Genomic DNA, 22,695 nt, shown 5'->3' with positions numbered 1-22,695 from the left:
CCTATTTATAATTATATATAATAATTCCTCTGTGATTGAAAGTGAAATCAGTGGATTGAGAATACTCGTATGTGATTTAAAGGATTTTTCCACTATTGCCTCAGTCAGGCTTTAAGTCACCCTGAGACTCCTCTGGTCCTGGAGCTGTCTGGACGCTTGTCCTGTCTGACATAAATTAGAAGAGTGAAGTCTGCTCTAGCCTAGAGTGGCTGCCACTAGACCCAAAGAGCTGTTATAATGGCTGGGGTTTGGTGGAGAAGTCCAGCCATGACCTCTTTTCCTTGACTGTGCACACTGCATAGAGACCTCCAGGAAGCAGGAAGAGGCACAAATTCTATCGTATGTAGGTTCTTATACTTCCATTGTTACTGTAGAATCTGAGCAGTTTCCATTAGTGCATTAAGCAATGTGACTAACCTGGTCATGTGGTTTGTTCCTCTCTCATCCTCTCCACAGGGAGAAAATTGTGTGTGCAATGAAATTTTTGTTTTGCTAAAGTTTAGGTTTTGGTTTTTTTAAATACACCGTGTTACATGTTGGAAAAGGTTGAAGAAATGTGATTTGCACTTGGAGCAGAAAATGGTGACGTTTGATGGTCCCAAGTTCTCGTGGGAGTTTTTTCTACAGTATCAGACCAGCCCCTGAGAAAGCTGTGCCTTCTGCATGGATGGGCTTTTATACACAGGACTCTCTACAGTGGCTCCTTGTTATATGAAAATGCCTGTATGAAGTAAAGAAGTGAGAAGCAGCTAAACTGAATGGAGAATTAGGCCCATAATCTTGAGTTTAATTTGAAAGGAAAACATATTTATTCTTAAATTGAAAAAAAATTACTTATAGGCAAATGTCTAAAGTTTTAACCTGAGTATATTATTCCCCACTGGAGGTCACTATTTCAACTCATGGTTTTCCATTATAAATCTCCGCTGTGTGTGTGTGTGTAAAATGTATATACAAGATGTGTGTATTGTCAGTGTATATATAAATCATCTTAAAATTAGTTCTCCAGGAGAAAGTGGGTTTTCTGTTTTCTCCATTTTCTAATAAACACATCTCTGATGTGTCCATAATGAAACTTATAGATACAAAGGTTTTTAAAAGAATGATCATAATTTATATGTAATCCTAGTTACTGATGACATGACCTATTAATGTAAAAAAAAAAATACAACCCCCACCAAAAAATAAACCACCACCAAAAAAACCCAAACAAATCAGTAACCATGCCACTATGGCATTTTAACAAGTATCATGGGTAAGGAAGACTTTGTTACGCATTTCCAACAAATAATTCCTTTCTTGTTAGATTTAGGTTCTGAGTGGTAATTTATTTTATTTATATTTTCCTATGTTCATTTTTAAGACAAGACATTTCATAAAGTGATTTTTCTTAATTCAGTTCTACAGTAATTAACCAATAAAAAACCTGGAAGAAAAGACACAACACTTAAGGCTGTCATCTCTAAATTATTAAAACTCTACAACCTATTCAGTAATTCTAAACAAAAAACACATTCTCTAATAGCCTTAATCATAAATATCTAAAAATAACAGCTTTCCTATATTAAATTAGCGCCAGACCGCGCTTGAAGATGAATAGAAATATTGGAGAAAAGTAATCTCTGCAATCTACTTCCCTTTTTATGTACATTAATGCTCAAGAATAATATTACTGATCCAAATAAAATCAGTGCTATTTCTTTCATTTGATAAGTTGTATAGATGAAGTGAATCTTGGTATACAGCATGATTTCATCTGGGATCAGTTATAAAAAGTGGTTGAGGTCTTCCTCAGCCTGGATTATTTTCCCTAAAAGTATAGATCATTTTTAAACATGATGGAGTTCAAGGTTGTGGTAAGAGGGAGAAGGACGTACAAGAGGAAGTAAGTGGCAAAATGGGAAAGATTTTTTTTTTAAGCAGATATGTAACAGCTCTTTGTGTATAAATAAATTAAGCTAATTTGTGATTCTCCTTTATTTTAAGAATAAAACAAGACAATATGTAACCTTTATCTTTTATTTTTTCTAGTGATATGCAGCTTCCGAGGATCTATACCACAAGGCTTAGTCTTGGAACTAGGAGAAACTGTCCAGATCCTGGAAAAATGTGAAGGTTAGTATGATGGGTTGAAGTGGGGTGTGTTTCCCAAAGATAAATCTTATTTGCAGTAGAAATATATAAACAAATTTACAGTCATTTTGGGACCACGATGTATCAGATCATCAAAATACTCTGATAAAACCTCATTTGACCCACTTACCATAGGAAAGGCTAGAGCTTTACTGGCAGTAATCCAGTCTGATAGGAGGTCAGCGTGTTTAAGTAAACCATCTGTCCAGAAAATGTTCAGACCCTGACTTGAGCGTTTTATGGTTGTTGTGTCTAGTGGTGAATTTTCATCATGTTGACTTTTGAACAAATATCTAGATTTTATCCCCTTCCCATTAAGTTGAGCTTACCAACGTTATTCATTTTCCATAAGTATTTGAAAATATGCTTAATGAAATATAGTAGTGATTTGGTTGGGACCAAGACTGTGAAAAAGAATAATTTGTTGAAGTTACTGATTTATGTAAAAAGAACAAGAGTACTTGTGGCACCTTAGAGACTAACAAATTTATTTCCGCATGAGCTTTCGTGAGCTACAGCTCACTTCTTCAGATGCACAGAATGGAACACGCAGACAGGAGATATTTATACATACAGAGAACATGAAAAGATGGAAGTATGCATACCAACAGGAAGAGTCTAATCAATTGAGATGAGCTATTGTCAGCAGGGGAAAAAAACTTTTGAAGTGATAATTAAGATGACCCATAGAAGGCGTTAGGAGAACTTAACATAGGGAAATAGATTCAATTAGTGTAATGACCCAGCCATTCCCAGTTTCTGTTAAGGCTTGAGTTCATTGTGTCTAATTTGCATATTAATTCGAGTTCAGCAGTGTCTCTTTGGAGTCTGTTTTTGAAGTTTTTTTGTTGCAAAACTGCCACCTTCAAGTCTTCACTGAGTGGTTAGAGAGGTTGAAGTGTTCTCCCACTGGTTTTTGAATGTTATGATTCCTGATGAATAAATGGACACAAATCTGACATCAGGAATCATAACATTCAAAAACCAGTGGGAGAACACTTCAACCTCTCTAACCACTCAGTGAAGACTTGAAGGTGGCAGTTTTGCAACAAAAAAACTTCAAAAACAGACTCCAAAGAGAGACTGCTGAACTCGAATTAATATGCAAATTAGACACAATGAACTCAGGCCTTAACAGAGACTGGGAATGGCTGGATCATTACACTAATTGAATCTATTTCCCTATGTTAAGTTCTCCTCACGCCTTCTATGGGTCATCTTAATTATCACTTCAAAAGTTTTTTTTCCCCTGCTGACAATAGCTCATCTCAATTGATTAGACTCTTCCTGTTGGTATGCATACTTCCATCTTTTCATGTTCTCTGTATGTATAAATATCTCCTGTCTGTGTGTTCCATTCTGTGCATCTGAAGAAGTGAGCTATAGCTCACGAAAGCTCATGCTGAAATAGATTTGTTAGTCTCTAAGGTTCCACAAGTACTCTTGTTCTTTTTGCGGATACAGACTAACACGGCTGCTACTCTGAAACCTGATTTATGTAGGAGAGTGTTTTACAATTAACCTTCTTTACCTTCTTTTTACTCTTAAAAGTAAATGCCATTTCCAGTACATTACAACAGTAGCAGCCATTCTCTCTCTTTGAATGTATACATATAGGGTCCAAGCCTGCTGCCTTACTCATGGGAATAAACCAGTTGAAGTCAGTGCTGCTAATCACATATGTAAAGGATTTGTCCCCTATTGTACAGAAAAAGCAAGCAACTGTAAATTATTTGTTTGTAATACCTTTGAGGCATACTTTTGACAACATAAAACATGAGAGCACGTTTCACTAAAACCTCTGAGATGGAATTATAGATCCTTAATCCAAAAATGTCTTCAAAAAATTATTCCAGGTCCCAGATCCATAGTTATGAATCTGAGCTGCAAATCCATGGGCCATGCAGTCTTTTGTCTCTAACATCCATGAATAGGAATCTTGTAATTTGTGAATGTTGCATCACACCAAAGAACAATTAGAATTTTTTTTTTCAGATTTGGATTGCAGTGTATTAAAATTTACTCAGTAGTTTAGCATAGTTTATCAGTATACCATTTTAGCCATAGACCACTGTGCATACTACAGTAAATACAAATTTTAAATTGATAACTCCGAAAAACATAGAGTTTTAAAAGCACAAATTAAAAACACAAGATTTATCCTTCCCCTATATCAATTATACCTTTAAAATCGCCACTCCTAAAACATTGTATGAAAATAAGATTAAAAAAATTAGGAGTGCAATATTTCATTTTGGTTAAAAGTGGCCTCTCTCACACTTATTTTTTCTTATGTTTATGGCCAACCGAGCAAATAGGGTAACAGTCTATATAACTGAAATGTTTTCAATGCATAACAAGTATACTGATTTCTGAACTGATGCAGTAAAAGGCATCTAGGCCAGGAATGAAAATAGCCATTTATTTCTCATGTGGCAGTATAGGTTACAAGACTATAAATAGTGTGTTAAGTCTGCAGCCTGGCCAAACGTACATGGACAAAGATGATGGTCTCTCAATACCAGTATAACTCCCTTCCTTCCAAATAGGCCCTTTGCATAGTTTGAAACAGAGACCTCTAAAGACCTTCCTTAACATACTGTTGTTTAAAAAACTCAAATATTTCTCATATCTGTAGATATTCTTTGTTAGAAAGTCAAGGAGACATTTATTGTCTGAACAACTGCCACATCCAATTGTTTACAATTATATTCTGCTCTGAACTTAATTAAGGTTTTCTCAGTTTTGTCTACAGAGGTAACAAAGACAAATTCCAAAAAGCCCAACGAATGGAGGCAATAGTGAACTTGCAAAAGCCAAGGGAATGTCAGAGGATATACCTTACTGAGCTTTTCCTTCACACAAAATCATGGCAAGCACTGTCAATTCATATGCTGCATACAGAGCCAATAAATATTAAGGCATTGGGCTTTTGTTGAAATAGCATATTCCCCTACCTCTGCCCTGAGTAAAGCAGCTTGGGTGTAACTTAGGAAGCTGAGCATTCTCCTTAAAAAATTGTTTTATACGCCCTGTAATTCGCTATGATTCTTCCAGCCCCAAATTTCTGTATTATACAGTATTTGGGAACACACTTTAGCTTTAAACTCTAAGAGCTGGAAGGGCTGGATTGCCCCGGTAAACGTGAATGAACACAGCACTGCTTGCATAGAACCTCGGGCTTTCTTCTTTACCTCCTCTATATGTTTATCCTACTGGCCATTATGTGTAAAACAGATATCCAAACAGGGGAAAAACCTGACTTGTTCAATATAATGGCCATCAATCATCCATGTATGCAGTCTTGGTGTGTGGCCAGAGAACATTACTTTAGTTTTCTAATAGTTTATGGTCAGATTCTCCTACTTGCAAAAAGAGCTAAAGTCATTTAACATATACTTTAAGCCTAGGGGAGTTTAGACCACAGAACCATGTTGTCTGCATAAAGAAGGACCAACACAAATCGGTTCAGAATTTTGGGAGGGAAATGTTGTGCTGCTTCTAAAGCTGTCACAATCTCATTAATGTAAAAATTAAGGAGAAAATGGGCCAATAAGCAACCCTGCGGGATGCCTTTTATGATGGATAAGTAAATTAGTTTATCTCGCCACCCAATCCTAATCTTGACACTGTTTGTCTATGGAGGGCTTTCAAGATAAAGAAACCTAGAGTCTATGCTAGCCTTCGCAAGTTTCTCCCAGAGATGATCTCTGTCAGTAGACTCAAAAGCTGATTTCATGTTGACAAAGGCTGCATAGAATTTTTCCTGGGAACTGGGTTTGAAGGCTAATAAAATACTCTTGTCAGATGGCTGAGAAATCTTAATTATCTGGTGTGACAAAAAGTGGCCAGTCCAAAACTACATGGCTCTTGAGCTAGAAGGCAAAATAATATACATACTTATCATTTTGTGAATGGTTACAGTACACACCTTTGTAGACCAGATTCTTGAATACCGAAAGTATTATATAAGGTTATTAGACCATTAATACTATGGACTTAAAGGAAACAATTGCTTACTGGAATTTCTCTGCTCAAAGGTAGATCATTTTTCCTGAGATGGCATATGTTAATGATGGTACCTATCTTACGAGTCTTTGTTCTGTGCAACTAAACTTGTAAAAAAAATCCAAACATCCTTCCCAGACCTGAAGAAGAGCTCTGTGTAGCTCGAAAGCTTGTCTCCTTCACTAACAGAAATTGGTCCAATAAAAGATATTATCTGACCCACCTTGTCTCTCTACTAGCCTGGGACCTGCATGGCTACAAAAACGCTTCAAACAAGCAGTGGTTTGTAATTAAAAGCTAATTCTCCAATTCCATGGTATATACCTACCTCTCTTCAAGGGCCAGGGGAAACAAATGGGCCCTTTTGCAACATGTCTTGAAAGTTGACTAGTCTAATCTATTTTGTACCACAAATGGTGGGAATTCTAGAGTCATATCAGCTGGCCCCTATTTGTTATGTCAGGAAGGATCTATCAGTACATTTGCTGATCACAACTGTCAGTGTATTGCAGGAAGTGACATAGGCACAGACAGGACCGGCGCTAGGGGTTTGAGCGCCCTAGGCGCATGGTAATTTCGCCGCCCAGCGCACTTGTCCCGCGGCTCCGGTGGAGCTGCCGCAGTGGTGCCTGGGGAGGATCCGGTGCTCCGCGGCTCCGGTGGAGCTGCTGCAGTCATGCCTGCGGGCGGTCCACTGGAGCTGCGCGAGGAGCCGACCATCTGCAGGCACGACTGTTGCAGCTTCACTGGAGCCGCGGAGCATCGGACCCTTCGCAGGCACCACTGCTGCAGCTCCACCGGAGCCGCGGAGCATCGGACCCTTCGCAGGCACCACTGCTGCAGCTCCACCGGAGCCGCCTGCCGCCCCCTCCGGCAAAACGGCTCCCACCAATTATTCTGGCGCCCTAGGCGATTGCCTAGGCTGCCTAAATGGTAGCGCCAGCCCTGGGCACAGAGTTTCTAATCTGCTGGGGAGTGCTCCTCCCTGGCCTCGCCCTCACTCCATCCCTTCCCTAATGCCTCACCCCCGTCCCGTCTCTTCCTGGCCCAGTTCTTCCCCCTCCCCCCAGCACGCTGCGCCCTTGCTCCTCCCCCCCACCAGTGCCTCCAGACACTGCAAAACAGCTGATATACGGTAGGCGCTGGGAGGGAAGGGGAGGTGCTGCTTGGTGGGGCCTGCTGGCAGGCAGGAGCCACTGGGGGAAGAGGGAGGCGTTGATGGGGGACTGCCAGTGGGTGCTAAACACCCACCATAGTTCTTCTTATAGACTTTTATATTCCCAAATTTAGTACCAATCCTCATTGCTTAGGATTTGCCAGTTTATTTCTATTTTATTTCTGGAACTTTTCTTTATCTGCCTTCGTTCCTGGAAAATAGACTTTATACTCAGTTAACCTAATTTGATGGCTTGTATCCTGGATTAACAAGGACAGTACATATCAATTGCTTGATCCACACTAAACATAATGACACAGATTATGTGTGTGTGTTATAGATCTGTAAAACTGTAGAATCCGATTTTGGATTCATCCAGAAATTTTCTATACCACTGAATGTGTTTGTGTCCTTTAAAGGTTGACAGCTATCAATTACTGGAAAGACTGTTACTGGCAGCTTTTAGCTGTTATTGAAAACATTCCTCAATAAGCATTGCACCATCAGTATATACAATAACACTTCACTTAAAGTTGTCCCAGTTAATGTTGTTTCGTTGTTATGTTGCTGATCAATTAGAGAACATGCTTGTTTAAAGGTTCGCAATGCTCCCTTATAACATTGTTTGGCAGCCACCTGCTATGTCCTCCACTTGCAGAAAGAGCAGCCCATTGCAGCTGGCTGGTGGGATCTTGAACCAGGGTGGACTGGCAGCCCCCCTTATCAGCTCCCCATTCCCTTAAGTTCCCTGTCCGGCAGCTGCTCAGCAGGCTATTGATTGCCGGCAGTTCAGCTGTCCCTCCCCCCACTGTCATGTGCTGCTCCTGCCCTCTGCCAGGAGCCTCCTGCTTGCTGGCTCGGGGGAGGAAGAAGGGTGCTAATGTCAAGGTATCCCTATTCCCTCCCTGCTCCTGCCCCCCACTTACTCCATCTCCATAGAGCGGGGCGGGGGCACGACAGGGCTCAGGACGGAGGAAGCTTGCTAGCTTCAGCTGCTGTCTCTACTTGCTGATCTACTTAAAAGGGCAATGTATTTAGAGTGGCATCAGCGTACTTAAAGGGATAATGCACATCTCTCTCTTTCACACACAGGGTGTGTGTCTCTGTCTCCCATGCTGTCTCCTCTCCCTCCATTTGTGCTGCCTTATAGAGTGTGAGGCTACATTAACAACAATTTGTTAACCCTTGAGGGCTCAGCCGAGTACTAGTTCATCATTCAGCATGAAGGCATTTCCTGGGCGATATTCCACTCTCTGACTCCACCACCTCAACCAAGCTTCACAATCATCATTGCTGTGTACAGTATTAAATTGTTTGTTTAAAACTTATACTGTGTGTGTGTGTGTGTGTGTGTGTGTGTGTGTGTGTGTGTGTGTGTGTGTGTGTGTGTGTGTGTGTGTGTGTGTGTGTAGTCTTTTGTCTGGTGAAAAAAATTTCCCTGGAACCTAACCCCTCGATTTACATTAATTCTTATGGGGAAATTGGATTCGCTTAAAATTATTTTGCTTAAAGTTTCAGGAACATAAGTACAATGTTAAGCGAGGAGTTACTGTATATAAGTACTTCAAACGCTATATCAAATAATTATTAAATTTCAAAGTGGGATTCTCTTCAAAAGACCTTTCTTCTCTGTTGGAGTTTTGCAGACACTTATGTAAACACTTATTCTTTCTGGATCTTTTGAAAGAAATTATTTGAGATTAACCAAAGATTTTAACCAGTGTAGATTTCAATCATTAGTATGAGCAGTCATGACAAATGAACAGTTTGTTTTATGGGAGAAAACCAGCCTAGAGCATTTTGTTGAATTTTCTGGATTTTCCCCCATTTACTTTTCTCTTTCTATCTGAAGAATGCTTTTTTATGTAAATTTATGCATATTTATATAAATGTATAAAACAGAACCTGTAGTTTTTTGCTAGGAAGTGTTGACAGGTATGCAATTGGATATTACTACCATAGGTATGTTAAAATGTGCAATGCGCATAATGAGGACTTTTTATCAAAATATAGTAAAGTTTGTATATAACAACTTTACAAAGAGGCGCACAACTTACAAAAGTAATTGCAGGAAATTTAAAGGGAAATTAGTAATCAAAGTTGAAACTTTTCTAGTCTCAATGGAAATCTGATTTGATTTAATTAATAAAGAAATGGAACCACAAAAGAAAAACATCAAAAAATGAGAGAAACTCTGAAACTTTACCATTACTTAGCCAACATGAATGATCCCACATAAAAAAAATCATTCGGTGAGCCCAGAACAAGAAGATGCTGAAACGTGACTGGTGGAACACATTTCATCTTCTTTGCTGTCTTCTATTTTGCTATTTAAAATTAAAAGTCCAACTTCTTTCCCAATCTTTGCTTATGAAGGAGATTGCCACAATTTCCTCTAAACAAAATATGACGGTTGCAGGAGGAAGGACAGGAAAATTAATTTTTTCTTCAGTATTTAAAAACATGGCACACCAGTCGACCAATAGCAAAGACTTCCCAAGTCTTCCTTTCAGGTATATATTATATTCACGGTAATGCTTTACAGTGATATAGAAATTTTAAACAAACAAACGAGAAAAAGCAAAGAAAAAATATTTAGCATGAGATCCTCATCCCTACTCTGGCTCCTTTACTTGGAGTAAATTAGACTGAGAGGTGTATATGGGCCTTAAGCTGTAATTCTGTCCAAGGAAGTATTCCCCCCAGTGCAGGAAATGAGGAAGACAACCGTAAAGTTGTCAATTAGTGTCTCTATGGGTGCTCCACTGTAGGTGTGCTTGCATCCCTGTGCTGCTGATTGGAGAACTTCAGTAAGTGTCCTTTATCTCTCCTTGTGCTGCACCACAAGGCTAGTCAGCGCCTGAGCTAACCCCTCTCAGTTCCCTCTGAACTGCCCCTGGCTAGAGATGGAGCTATTCACAGTCTGTTAGGATCTTTACTTTCTATTTGCATTTCTATAGTTAATTAGTCTCTAAATTAGTATAGTTGTAGTTTTTTCTTTACCCTGTTTTTTCTCTTAAAAGAAAAAGAACTCCACCTCCCTTGCTTCTTCTTTGTCATTGGGGTCTCTTTATCCTACTGAGTATATCCAGTTCACCAGGCTTCAAGAAGTGTCTTACTTGCAAGGGAGGCAATCCTGGTTGAAGACAAGCACTCCCAGTGCATTCGCTGCTTTGCGGAAGGCCACATCCAGCGGAAGTGTGGTCTCTGTCAGCAGCTCAGGCCAAGTTCATGTAAGATCAGAGAGCTCCAACAAAAATGTATTTGCATGGAGGTGGCTCTCAGACCCTCTCAGGGCCTGCAGTATGAGTCACTTGGCAGACAGTGAGTCTTCTCCACAGTCCTCTACATTTAAAGGCTATGAATTGAAGAAGCAAGCTGCTGACCCTTTTCACAAATCATTAAAGAAGAAGGCGGAAGCCCCCAAAGTGAGCCCCAAGTTGGCCATAAGTGATTCCCATTGCGCTCGATATCTTCGGCACTCTTGGCACAGAGACCTTCCCAATCAGGTACCCATGGCTTACAGAAACCGACAGCAGTAGGTACTTGTAGACATGCCCACCGAGTCATTGGCACCAAGGGACAGGAGTAAGCACTCCACTAAAAAGGGTCTCCCATTATGTGAGTCTGTTTTGGTACTGTCATCAGTGCCTCATACAGCACCAGAGCAACCAGAATAGGCAAGATCCCCGGCTCCACCATTGGCATCGAGCCAGTCGGTACCAGCAGAATTCCACCACTCTAGAAACCTCCGCATATTGGATGTACCAGTCTCTCTGCATCTTGGTATTGGGACTTCCACACCAAGCCTCTGCCTAGCACGGAAATCATCCCCACTGCCATGCCACATTCCCCAGCTCTCTAGCAAGGGTTCAGATACTGAGCCAGAGGAGGTGGCGTCACGCAACTCCTCCCAGGCTCCATATGGTGCCCAATATCAACGGGCCCTTAGAGTATGCCCTCAGATGGCCTCACCACCACCATCCTGGCTTGAGCACCACTGCCTGGCTCTATGCCACCACAACCCCAGTGGCCATATTGGGACCCTCGAGTGGCATGTCGCCTCATGCCTCTCGAGCTTCAAGCCTCACTCAAGAACTCTTAAGGCACTTAATGCACCCCTTTGGCTGCAACATCTGTAGCTTCAGAGCCTCCATAAGACGACATTGAGGAACATGAGGGCAGTGCTGAGGAAGAAGTGACCCTGGGGACCATATTCTCCTCCTCGCTGGAAGAAGCCGTCATGCCTTCCCCACCATTTCTGGCTGATGTAATAAAGAGAGTTACATACACTCGCCAGATACAACTGGAAGTAGCCGAAGACACCCACCATTATCTCCTTGGCATTCTCCATTCATCCTCTTCCTCAAAGATCATCTTTCCTATTTATAAGCCCATCTTGGCTCTGGGAAGAACCATCTGGCAAACCCCAGCATTGGTAGTGCCTACTTGCAAGCGGTTGGACAAAAATACTAAGTCCCAGCTAAGGAATCTGAAATCCTCTTCTCCCACCCTCCACTCAGCTCCCTCGTGGTGGACACTGTTAATTCCTGCGGCTGTCAACACCAGATGAGATCCACTCTCTATGATAGGAACTGAAAGCATCTGGACCTTTTCAGAAGAAAAGTGTACTCCTCGGCCATGCTTCAATTCTGTATAGCCAACTACCAAGCTCTCACGGCAAAATATGATTATATAAATTATTCAAAACTGAATCATTTTATTGAATGACTGCTGGAGTCACATGTGACCAATTTAAGGCCATTATCCAGGAGGACCAATTAGAGGCAAAGACAACACTGCAGTCTGCCCTCAATGCAGCTGACAGCTAGTTCCATCTCCATGGTAGTGGTGATGTGATGAACATCGTGGCTCCATCTATCGGGCTTCCCGAAGGAGGTATAGTCGACTGTTAGACTTTCCTTTTTGAGGGCACAAAGCTCTTCTAAGAAAATATTGATGCCTCCCTTCACGCTCAAGCCCTCTTGGGCCACTCTCCATTCTCTGGGCATTTCTTGCCAGGACAAAAAAGGAGGATTCAGTCCCCAATCTCATCATAGATCACACACATCCCAATATCTGACTCAACGCCACTATGAGCTGCAGAGAAAGAAAAGTAAATTTTCTAGGCATAAACCATCTGGGCAGCAATTTTCCTCATCCCAGCCATCTACTTTCAAACACCAGTTTTTGAAAGGCTGGTTGAGGTGTCGATAGACCACTTTTCCCCCCAACCACTATGGCCGAAAATGCTGTACACCCATTTGGCCACTGATTGGCAGCCTTCTGCAGTGCCTGGGAGTGCATAACATTAGACCAATAGGTCCTAGATATCATTCACATTGGGTACTTCATCCATTTTACCTCCCTACCCCGGACACATCTCAAGAAAGAGATCATCTCTTCCAGTTAGGAGCCATAGAACCGGTACCTCAACATCTACAAGGCAAAGGGTTCTACTCTTGGTATTTCTTAATACCCAAGAGGAAGGGAGGCTGGAGACCCATGTTAGACTTCAGAGCTTTCAACAAGTTTGTCAAAAGTCAAAAATTCAAGATGGTCACTCTAGCAACAATCATTCCATCATTGGAACAGAGAGGCTGGTTTTTGGCCCTTGACCTTAAGGACGACTACTTTCATATCTCAATCGGCTGTAATTTCCTAGATTCACTCTAGGACAAGAGCACTACCAATTCACAGTGCTCCCCTTCAGACTATCATTGGCTCTGAAAGTATTTTCCAAGGTTCTCTCAATAGTAGCCATGAAATTACACTCCCAAGGAAGCCTGATTTACCCTTATCTGGACGATTATCTCCTGAGAGCCCCATCTCTCCTGGAGGCTCAGCAAGTCACCAAGGCTAAAGTATGCCCTTTTACAGAATTGGGCCTACAGATCAGTGCCCAGAATTCAACCCCTGTTCCAGTACAGCACCAGGAATTCATAGGTGCAGACCTCTACTCACTACAGGCCAGAACTCTTCTACCTCAACAAAGATTTTTCTCCCTGGTTACACTTATAGAGCCCACAAATATTAGCCAGACATTGCCTCCAACTCTTGGGGCATATGGCAGCGAGCACAGTGGTAATACCACATGCCTGGCTTCATATGCGATGCCTTCAGATGTGGTACAGCTCAGTTTACAGACCAAACAGGGACAGGTTAGAGAAACCCCTGTCACTACCCTCCAGGATCAAAAACTCCTTAGATTGGTGGAAAGACCCGGCCAATGTTTGCAGAGGGATTCCCTTCTCGCAACTTCACCCATTGTTGCTTCTCATCACTGATTCATCACGCAGAGTAGGGTGCACATTTAAACAACCTCACCACACAAGGCAAGTGGTCACCCACAGAGGTGTTCCTTCACATCAATCTCCTTAAGCTCAGAGCCGTTAGGAATGCTTGCACCCACTTCCTGGCATTGATTAAAGGATCACACGCGAGAGTTTTAACAGACAACATAGTCTGCATGTATTACATAAATCAACAAGAGTGAGCCAGGGCACCCTCCCCTTGTACAGAAGCAATGAGGCTGTGGAACTGGTGTATCTCTCATGACATCACGATCTCAGGAGCCTACCTCCCAGGCACACAAAACTCCATAGCGTACAGCCTCAGTCACAAATTCCCACACGACCAAATGTGGGAGCTAGACGCAGTCCCAGCTAGACCTATGATCAATTCAGGCGGTATGGGGGCACTGACCAGAGATTTGTTCACTGCAGTACTTACCTGAACCAGAAATGTCCATGCTACTGCTCCAGAGTGGGGATAGGAGAACACTCGTTGGGCAATGGTTTCCACCTCCCGCAGGGAGAGGGACCTCCTTTGTGCCTTTCTTCCTTTTGCCCTGCTATCAAAGGTCCTACTGAAAATAAAGAGAGAGAACACATGTTTTTCTAATTGCTCCTTCTTGTCCATGACAGATCTGGTACCCTTACCTGTTGCATCTCTCTCCCAGTCACTCTGGACCCCTCTCTCAGGACAGAGGATGTACCTTACATCCCAACTTGGGGATTCTCTATCTCAAGGTGTGGCTCCTTCTTGGTTCAAACACCTAGAAAGCTCCTGTTTGAAGGAGGTGTAAGGGAAGGTATTACACAGTAGAAAGTCCTTGACACAAACATACCTATCTGCAAAAATGGTCCAGGTTTCAGATTTGGTGTACTTCCCACCAAATCTCTGTGAAATACTCTACTCTTCCACATACCTTAGACTGTATACTTTCCCTAAAAAAAATTAGGGCTACCTCTAAGCTCTGTGAGTCCACTTAGCAGTGATAACAGCCATCAACCTATCAGTATAGGGATACTTGGTGCTGTCACACCTGACTTCTAAAAGGTTCCTCAAGGGTATAGTAAACCTCCTCCTATAACCTCGATTTCCTACTCCCACATGGGACCTAAACCTGGTGCTGAAAGGACTGACTACACCTCTCTTCGAACCCATGGCCACCTGTTCACCTATTTACCTCTCAATGAAAACCACTTGAATAGGAGAAATAGCTCTAATGGCACATCTCCCCCTACATGGTATTCTTTTGGGACAAGGTTACACTCAGGCCACATCTGAAATTCATTCCTAACACAGTCTTCATCAACCAGTTGATTCATCTTCCAACCTTTTACTCCAAGCCTCACTGAAACAACAGAGAGGCTATATTGCACTCTCTAGATATCAGGAGTGCTCTAGCCTTTTGCCTGGACAGGATGAAGGAAGTCTCCCAGGCTTTTCCTCCCCCTTGCGGAAAGATCCAAGGGCTCAGCAATATCAGCACAAAGACTCTCCAAGTGGGTCTGAAACTGCATCAGACACTGTTACCAAGTTCGCAATATACAATTCGTACATATTCCACCAGATCTCCTAATTTGTCGCCTTCTTCAAGAATGTCCCTATCTCAGAGATCTGTATAGAGGCGGCATAGGTGTCGGTCCATGCTTTCGCAGAACATTTTGTGATCATCGGCGATTCTGCATCTGATGCCATCTTCAGCTTCACAGTACTGTCATCTGTGACTGACCTGTCTCTGAAATTCCAGCCCTCCAGAAGGAGTCACCTACAGCGGAGCACTCATAGGGACACTATTCAAAACAGAAGAAATTACTCCCCTTATGCAGTAACGATGGTTCTTCTATATGTGTATCCCTATGGGTGCTCCGCAACCTGTCCTCCTCCCCTCTACTTTGGAATTCTTGTAAATAATTCTGCAGTAGAGAAAGAACTGAGGGGGGCTAGCCCACATGCGCTGACTAGCCTCTTGGGCAGCATGAGGAATGACACCACATGTGTGGGCCTAATGGACACTGTTACCAAAATTTTCTCCTATCAGCAGTACAGGGACACTTATACTGGAGCACCCATAGGGGCACACATCTTGAAGAATCATCGTTACTGCACAAGGTGAGTAACTTCTTCTGTGGATTGCCTCACAAGCCCTGATGTAAGGAGTTTAGTGAGAGATGGGCTTCAGCACGCAGTGTTGCAGAGATTCTAGGCAGTGCTTGTTATCTAATGGTAGGTCCAAGTAGTTTATAAGGTGGGGAATCTACTAATATGGGTCTTGTTTGTTTTTTAAAGAATGCAAGCTTTACATTTTGGAAAATGTGTGTTTGAGGAATAATTATGCTTATGAAGTGTATTTTTATGTGTTATTTGATAAAACCTAATCATTCTGAGGCCTGAGGTTTTTTTAATGGGCGGTTTCAGTAACAGGAACAGTCTTCCCTTCCCCCTTTTCAGGTTGAGAAAAAACACAATTTACAGCTTGAGAAGCCAGATTGTATACAACTGACTTAATGTGCAAGGAAATATATTGTGGGTAATTAAATACATATTTATATATTGATATTTTTCATATTTCCTATGCCATTTTTTAAAATATTAAAATGGTTATTTTACAACATCACTTGGTTACTGAATATTTTAGTGCCATTATGGGTTGTATGTAACTTTAATGCCACTTATGATCTTGATTAAAATATATAGTACAATTTTTTTTGTTGCACTCTAAAAGTGGTCGTCTTAACCTCCTTGGGAATTTAGTTGTGATATAAATGTGCAAGAACACCATAAACTTTGAAATTTTGATTAAACCTTGAAATGCACAGCATTTTAAAAATGAAACCCTTGTATAGAATATACATAAAGCTAAAAGGGAAGGAGGATTAGAATTGAAAAATATTGTATTGCATGGAATATTAACATTTTTGTTATAGTAGATTATTGAATATAATGGCTATTTTCAAGCAATGCATGCAAACAGAAAATGAATCTAAATATCAGTAGATTTAAATAACTAAACAGCATCAGGTAAAATGATTACTGTATCTTCTAGTCTTGTGATATTTTTGTACTTCTGTCATAAGGACTTTTTTCTGTTAAGTCATCAGGTAACTGATAGTATTAGCTGGATAGTATTGGTTCATATTTTGTGTTTGTGCTTCTAGAGGTGCAACTTTTGTTGTTAATAGACAATCACCCTTACAATAAAGTAAGTTTAGCACATGCAGTGTATTAGTCTTACAGTTTAGAACAGTGTTAATAAAGAACAAAACATTTTATTGTAAGACACACAGAAGACAATTTCAGACCACTGAATAGATCATTATTTTTTTTAAACAAAAAATTAAATTAAAGCATCACTTTATGGAAGTGAAGGCAGACTGACGCTTCAACAGGCATTTTTCAGTAAAACTCAGAATTTGAGTTTGAATTTATGATGTTTGTCCAGATATGAAATGTCATTGGCCCATCTAATTATGACCTCATCACTGGGAGAGGAAGTAAAAAATGCTGCTGCTTGGGTATGTGCCTAGCTGTCGCTCTTGAACTTCTTTTTTTTCTCTCTTTAATATAGTGATGCAGTTGTTTTACTCTCATTGGTCTTATCATTTGAGAATTTGGAAGTGATCTCAAGGAAATGAGGAGCTTTGTCTCCTGCTGCAGTGTTTTTTTATCTTTGATTGTAAATCACTACTGAATTATTCATCATATTCTCCTTTTCCTTATTTATATTGAGCAGATTTCCCAATGCGGCCTACCATAATTTTCCTATTCTATTTAGGTGGTTTTATTTCCTTTATATTGTTAGCATTGTAACCTCAATTTTGTGTTTTATGCCTTTTTGCAAGGCTTCTTTACTCCTTGTCATTGATTGTATCTCAATATAAAGGAAGAAAATTGAGGGAGGTATAATAGAAAAATGAGTATAAACTGGTTTTACTATTACGCTTAAGCGGGTCTATGGATGTGTGAAGCCTGTTTCTTTCTCTCCTTCCAATCCTTTTAACACTCTCCACTATTCATTACTACTTTTGAAGCAATCCAATTAGCGGATCAGAGACCTACTCCTATTCCTATGGAAAAATGAGTCACTTAAAAAGTCTTACTAGAAATCATCACTCTGCCCACTATGGACACCATACCCCATCAAGACCTACTCAGGATGGTGGCCCAGAACTTGAACTTACAGGCAGAGGAGGTCTGTGAGGACATGGATCCCATGGTAGATATTCTGGTCCCAGAAGGGCCCTCAAGGATGACTCTTCCACCATCAAAACTGTACAAAATACCACCAAGGTGCTGTGGCACATGCTCGCCTCTATCCCACTGATAGCCAAGTGAGTAGAGTGCAAGTACTTTGTGCCTTCTAAGAGTATGAGCACCTCTTCACCCACCCCCAGCCCGGGACCCTGGTGGTGGGGGCGGTGGCAAACCACAAAGAGCACCAGGGGCAACTGGGGCCTCCCTCAAATCCAAGGATGCTAAGAATCTGGACCTCTTTGGTTGGAAAGTCTACTCCACTGGGGGGCTCCAGCTTCACATAATGAATCAGCAAGCAGTACTGAGCCGCTGTGCTTATAATTCTTGGAACTCTCTGGCCAAATTCCAGGAATTGCTTCCAGCAGACTCCCGTTCAGAGTTTGGAGCCGTTCTGGAGGAGGGACAGGTGGTGGCCAGGACTTCTCTTCCGGCTTCCCTGGACTCAGTTGATTCAACCACCCGCACCATGGCCACAACTTTTTGTGAGTTGTGCTGGGGCTATAAAAAGGGATATATCTCCTTCTTGGTTCCTTTTGACTACCAGTGGTGAGAGTCAGAGCTCCCCGTAGCTATTTACATTGGTTAGCCAGCGTTTTCTGGAAAGCTTGATGTATATAGTTATAGATAGTTTAGTTCGTTGTAAGTATTTAGTGTAGTGATCTGGGAATTTATTATGAAAAAATCAACAGGTTTCAAGTAGTGTGCCACCTGCAGGGCAATTTTCCCTGTCATGGACAGGCACAAAAGCTGCTTAATCTGCCTAGGGGGAAGGACACACGAGGGACAAATGTCCAGTTTGTACCTTGTACCCACCAATACAAAGAAGCAGAGGACTTCTGCCTAAAAGTTCACCTGATGAAGGAGGTGATGTGTCCTGTGTTGGAACCAGCCCCTGAACGTGTTCCTTTTTTACATAAAGGTACAGAAATTTATTGAAAATATTCCCAGAGAGAGTCTTTTTTATGACCTCTAACCATGGCAGTTCTTTTCTCCCCTACACAGGTTTTGAAATCAACACTAGAAGCTTCACTTGGAAGAATGTTACTACTTTTTCCCGACAGTGTCCTGCTTTTGACACCAATGTTGCTCCTTTCTGGTTGTACGCTCTGTTCTTTCCACCTTATTACATCACACACACACACACACACACACACACACACACACACACACACACACACACACACACACACACACACACACACAAAAACAAAAATGAACAACAACCATGCAAGACTTCTGCTTGTGTAACCCACATGCCTTTTGCATTTCAGTATTTTATTTACAGAGAGGGAGGCTGTGAAGAATTTAATGGATTTCTTTTTGTCTCTCTGTCCGTGTACACATGGAAGGGGACAGAGCAAGGCCATTTACTCAAAGGGCCCAGAACTATTGAGAAGCAAGGGCTAATAGTTACTGGGCAGATCAGTGTTTTTCCATGCACTGAAGCATAAGTTTCCATATTGGTTGGAGTATGAATATTCATAATTTGAGAACTGAGCCAATCAGAGCTCAGGTAGGGAGAAGCTATAAAATAGGAGTACGAGACCACACACATGGTCTCAATGGATGAACTTGACGAGATACTTGATGGTGTCTCCTGGAATCAGAGGCTGGGTCCAAGAAACTGTGATGACTTTGCCAGTCTCTTGCACCCCCTAGCACAGCCTCTCAGTCCCCCACTGCATCAAGACCTTAATACAATACATGACCTTTTGTGCCATGTTTATAAAGCTTAACCTCAAAGTTAGATGTTTTTCCATGATTATTTCTTTACATAGAAAGGAAGCCTTTAACTCAACATTTTTGATAAAGCCTCATGGATTCAGCATATTTTTTTTTATTTAAATGTTTTAAAAGATTGCAATAAATGTAGGCCTTAACATACTTTGCCTTAAATTCAGATTTCATTTTATATAGTTTATTTTTTAAAGGAAAAACTTATAATTTAAATAATTGTAAAAATCTGATATTTAAGTACAATAATCTGATTTTTAAAAATTAAAAAAATCTATTTTTATCCACACTGATTTTTAGCAATGTTGGAAACATCACAAGTATGGGGCATGTATAGGGAATAAGTTTGGACAGACCAAGATAATACTTAGGCTAGGCTGGTTGACTTTTATCTAGTCTTGGCTCGGCATGGGTGTTGTCTTGTTGACTTGCCCTTATGTAAGCTTGGACAATGATTATAGCTGCTGTATAGGACAAGGGTAATGTTCTGACCACAGAAATGTACTGACAAATGCATATTCAATGGATATACAAAATATACTGACAAATGGCGATTACAGAAAAACAGGAAAGTCCCAGCATTGAGTAAGGGGTAGATGGCCTGGTCAGCATGCATGATTAATGTGTGAACAATGGAAGTAAACCATTTGGAAAAGAGATGATAATGTGGAGATAATGAGATAGCACAGACAGCAAAAAATTTGTACGTCTAAGCTTGTGAATTCATAGTGTATGAGTTATATAAGACATATTTCCTAATGTTTGTTGGAGGATAGTTATGGGTATGTAATTTGAAATTGGTTTGAAGACAGATGCTAGGAGGTAAAGGGGTAGTTGGAGGATTGTAGGAGAAATCCATCATGACCTGCCTGCCCTCTTAAGAAAATATAACTGGCTGTTGTCTTTTTCTGCCTATCTGCCATTCATTGCTTTTATAGTAATTGTAACTGCAAGGTATGCTTTTGGTTCATAAAAATGTTGAATTAATAAACCTAGGCATTTTGGCCAGAGTGTGTTAAACTTCATCCAACAATTATTTAGACAGTTAATTATGATGTTTTTAAAAAACCTTAATTTGTTATTACTACATAACTTATATATTAACACAATTATCTAAATTGTACAACAATGTAGAATGGTTTAAATTATTTTTGAAATTCTTTGAATGTGAGAATTATTTTTTTAAAATTAAACTTACAAATAAAAGTACTGCGCTGAATGAGTTATAGGAAACTCTGCTTGCCTTAGAGATTTCCTGCAGTTAGCAAGGTGATTATGCTTTAAAGACATTCTTGCATGTAAAGATCTTTGCAGCTCACATAAATCTTTATGATAAAATATTTGGAAAACTTGATACATAAGGAGAGTTCTTTGTGATTTGTAGCAAGAAAATATCCTTTCTTGGATGTTCATTGTTCATTTGATTTTTTTGTGCCTGACTTATGAACATGCAGGTGATTGGACAGGAGGCAGGAGAATGCAAAGGCAGATCACAGAGGAAGAATGAGGAGGGGAATATGATGGAAAAGGGGGAAACTCAGAGGGTAGAGGCAGGGCTATGATGGGAAATGGAAGGCTGTTCCCCATCTTAGGGGTATGGAGCGAGTGAGTAGAGTTGCCATCCTAGAAGCCAGGGAGAGGGGGTGTAGTAAATTTTAGTGTTAGTTAAGGGTTGACTTTTCAAGCTGATATTCTCTCTCTCACACCCTGGCAAAATAGCAGAGGGGAGTTGGAAAGTCAAAAGACTGACTAAAAAACACAATTTGGCTCCCAAATACATTAATTTTTTTTTTAAATTCAATCTCATGATTTTTGGGTTCTCATGATTTTTGATGTCATATAGTTGGCAATAATTGATATGGATTTTTTGTAAAAAGCCTGAGCAAAGTTACAGCCTATCTTTGGGCAGTTGTTGGAGTGACGTATCAGTCAGTGTCCCTTTAGAGAGATGGCTATTTTAAACTTTCTGATCTTCAGGGTCTTTTCCTTTGATGGTTTTACACGCAGTCCAAGGGAAGAGTCATTGAGAAAAATGAATAAGAGAAACGCTTCTCAAAATGTCATCCATCTGAAGGCTGTTATAGCTTCCAGACTGTTGAGAACACTGAGAAATGGCAACTGTTTTGGAAAATGGCTGTTCTTCGTGAAATTCTGTGGCACACCATTGTATCCTTTAGCCTCTTCTGAAAGAGAAACTTTCAGTTATGAAAAGTAATGGGGAAAATGGCCATTAATAAGAAAAAAATCAAATATGGCCTATGTGTAACATTTCAGTTAGTTTTACTTGTATGAGAAATTTGAAAAGTCTTTTATTCTGTTACTAAGATTATTAGAGGCAAAGGTCTGACACTGGGTACTTAATTTTTAATTATTTTTCATTCCTAAGTAATTAAAAGATTTACTTGTAAACTGTCAAAAATTATTCTGTATGTGAACTGCTATAATTTTAAAGAGGATATGCTTTGTTTTTCTGTCCATAACAAACCTGTATGCCTCCTTTATGTGCTAGAATCAACTCAGTCTCAACTATGGAGTCAGTATTGATGCCATAATTAATTTTGTAATATTTTTTTTTTTTTGGTCAGAGGAACTGAGTATGAATATTTATTTTTGATTCTTTAACATACTATCATAGTAGAGACTGGGAACATTTTATAATCCAGGGCAGGGGCCTCCTCTTTATTGGTGTTTGTAAAACGCCAAGCATTTTTAGGCCCTGATATTGAATAAAGCTTTTACATGCAGCCATAATACAAATGATTAATAACAGTAATAGTATATTAGAATTGCTGATTATTGAAAAATTTGCTATGTGTACATTTTTATAAGAGATTGTTTTAAAAAGAGAAAACCTCAGTACTATAGTAATAATAATATACAAAAATAACAGTAAAAGAATCTTACGGTTGCAATGTCAAGACCTCAGTAGTTAGGAAATGCCGGAATTAAGGTTGTCTGTGATTCATTAATTTACTCTGTGTGCCTATCCGTTATGATAATCTGCAATTATACTAGCTCATTCACTATACACCTTGTAACTCCCACAACACTGAGGCATGAGTCCTACAGACAACAGCCTTATTCAGTACACATCCCTGATTCATTCCCTGAGCACTGTCCAT

General features: G+C 40.5%; 1 protein-coding gene across 9 annotated transcripts in view; it reads left to right on the top strand.

The window, feature by feature from the left end:
- DOCK3 (dedicator of cytokinesis 3) overlaps positions 1-22,695 on the top strand; it is a 612,097-nt gene that overhangs the window by 64,537 nt on the left and 524,865 nt on the right. For all 9 annotated transcript variants that reach the window (XM_030569027.1, XM_030569026.1, XM_030569028.1 and 6 more), the window contains exon 2: positions 2,032-2,115. In XM_030569027.1, coding sequence (XP_030424887.1) covers positions 2,032-2,115 — 84 coding nt within the window. The remainder of the gene's footprint in view (positions 1-2,031; positions 2,116-22,695) is intronic.

This window comes from Gopherus evgoodei, chromosome 7 (assembly GCF_007399415.2).
Source record: "Gopherus evgoodei ecotype Sinaloan lineage chromosome 7, rGopEvg1_v1.p, whole genome shotgun sequence".
Lineage (NCBI taxonomy): Eukaryota > Metazoa > Chordata > Testudines > Testudinidae > Gopherus > Gopherus evgoodei.
The sequence above is the reverse complement of the archived record's forward strand: the minus strand, read 5'-3'. Positions and strand labels throughout refer to the sequence as shown.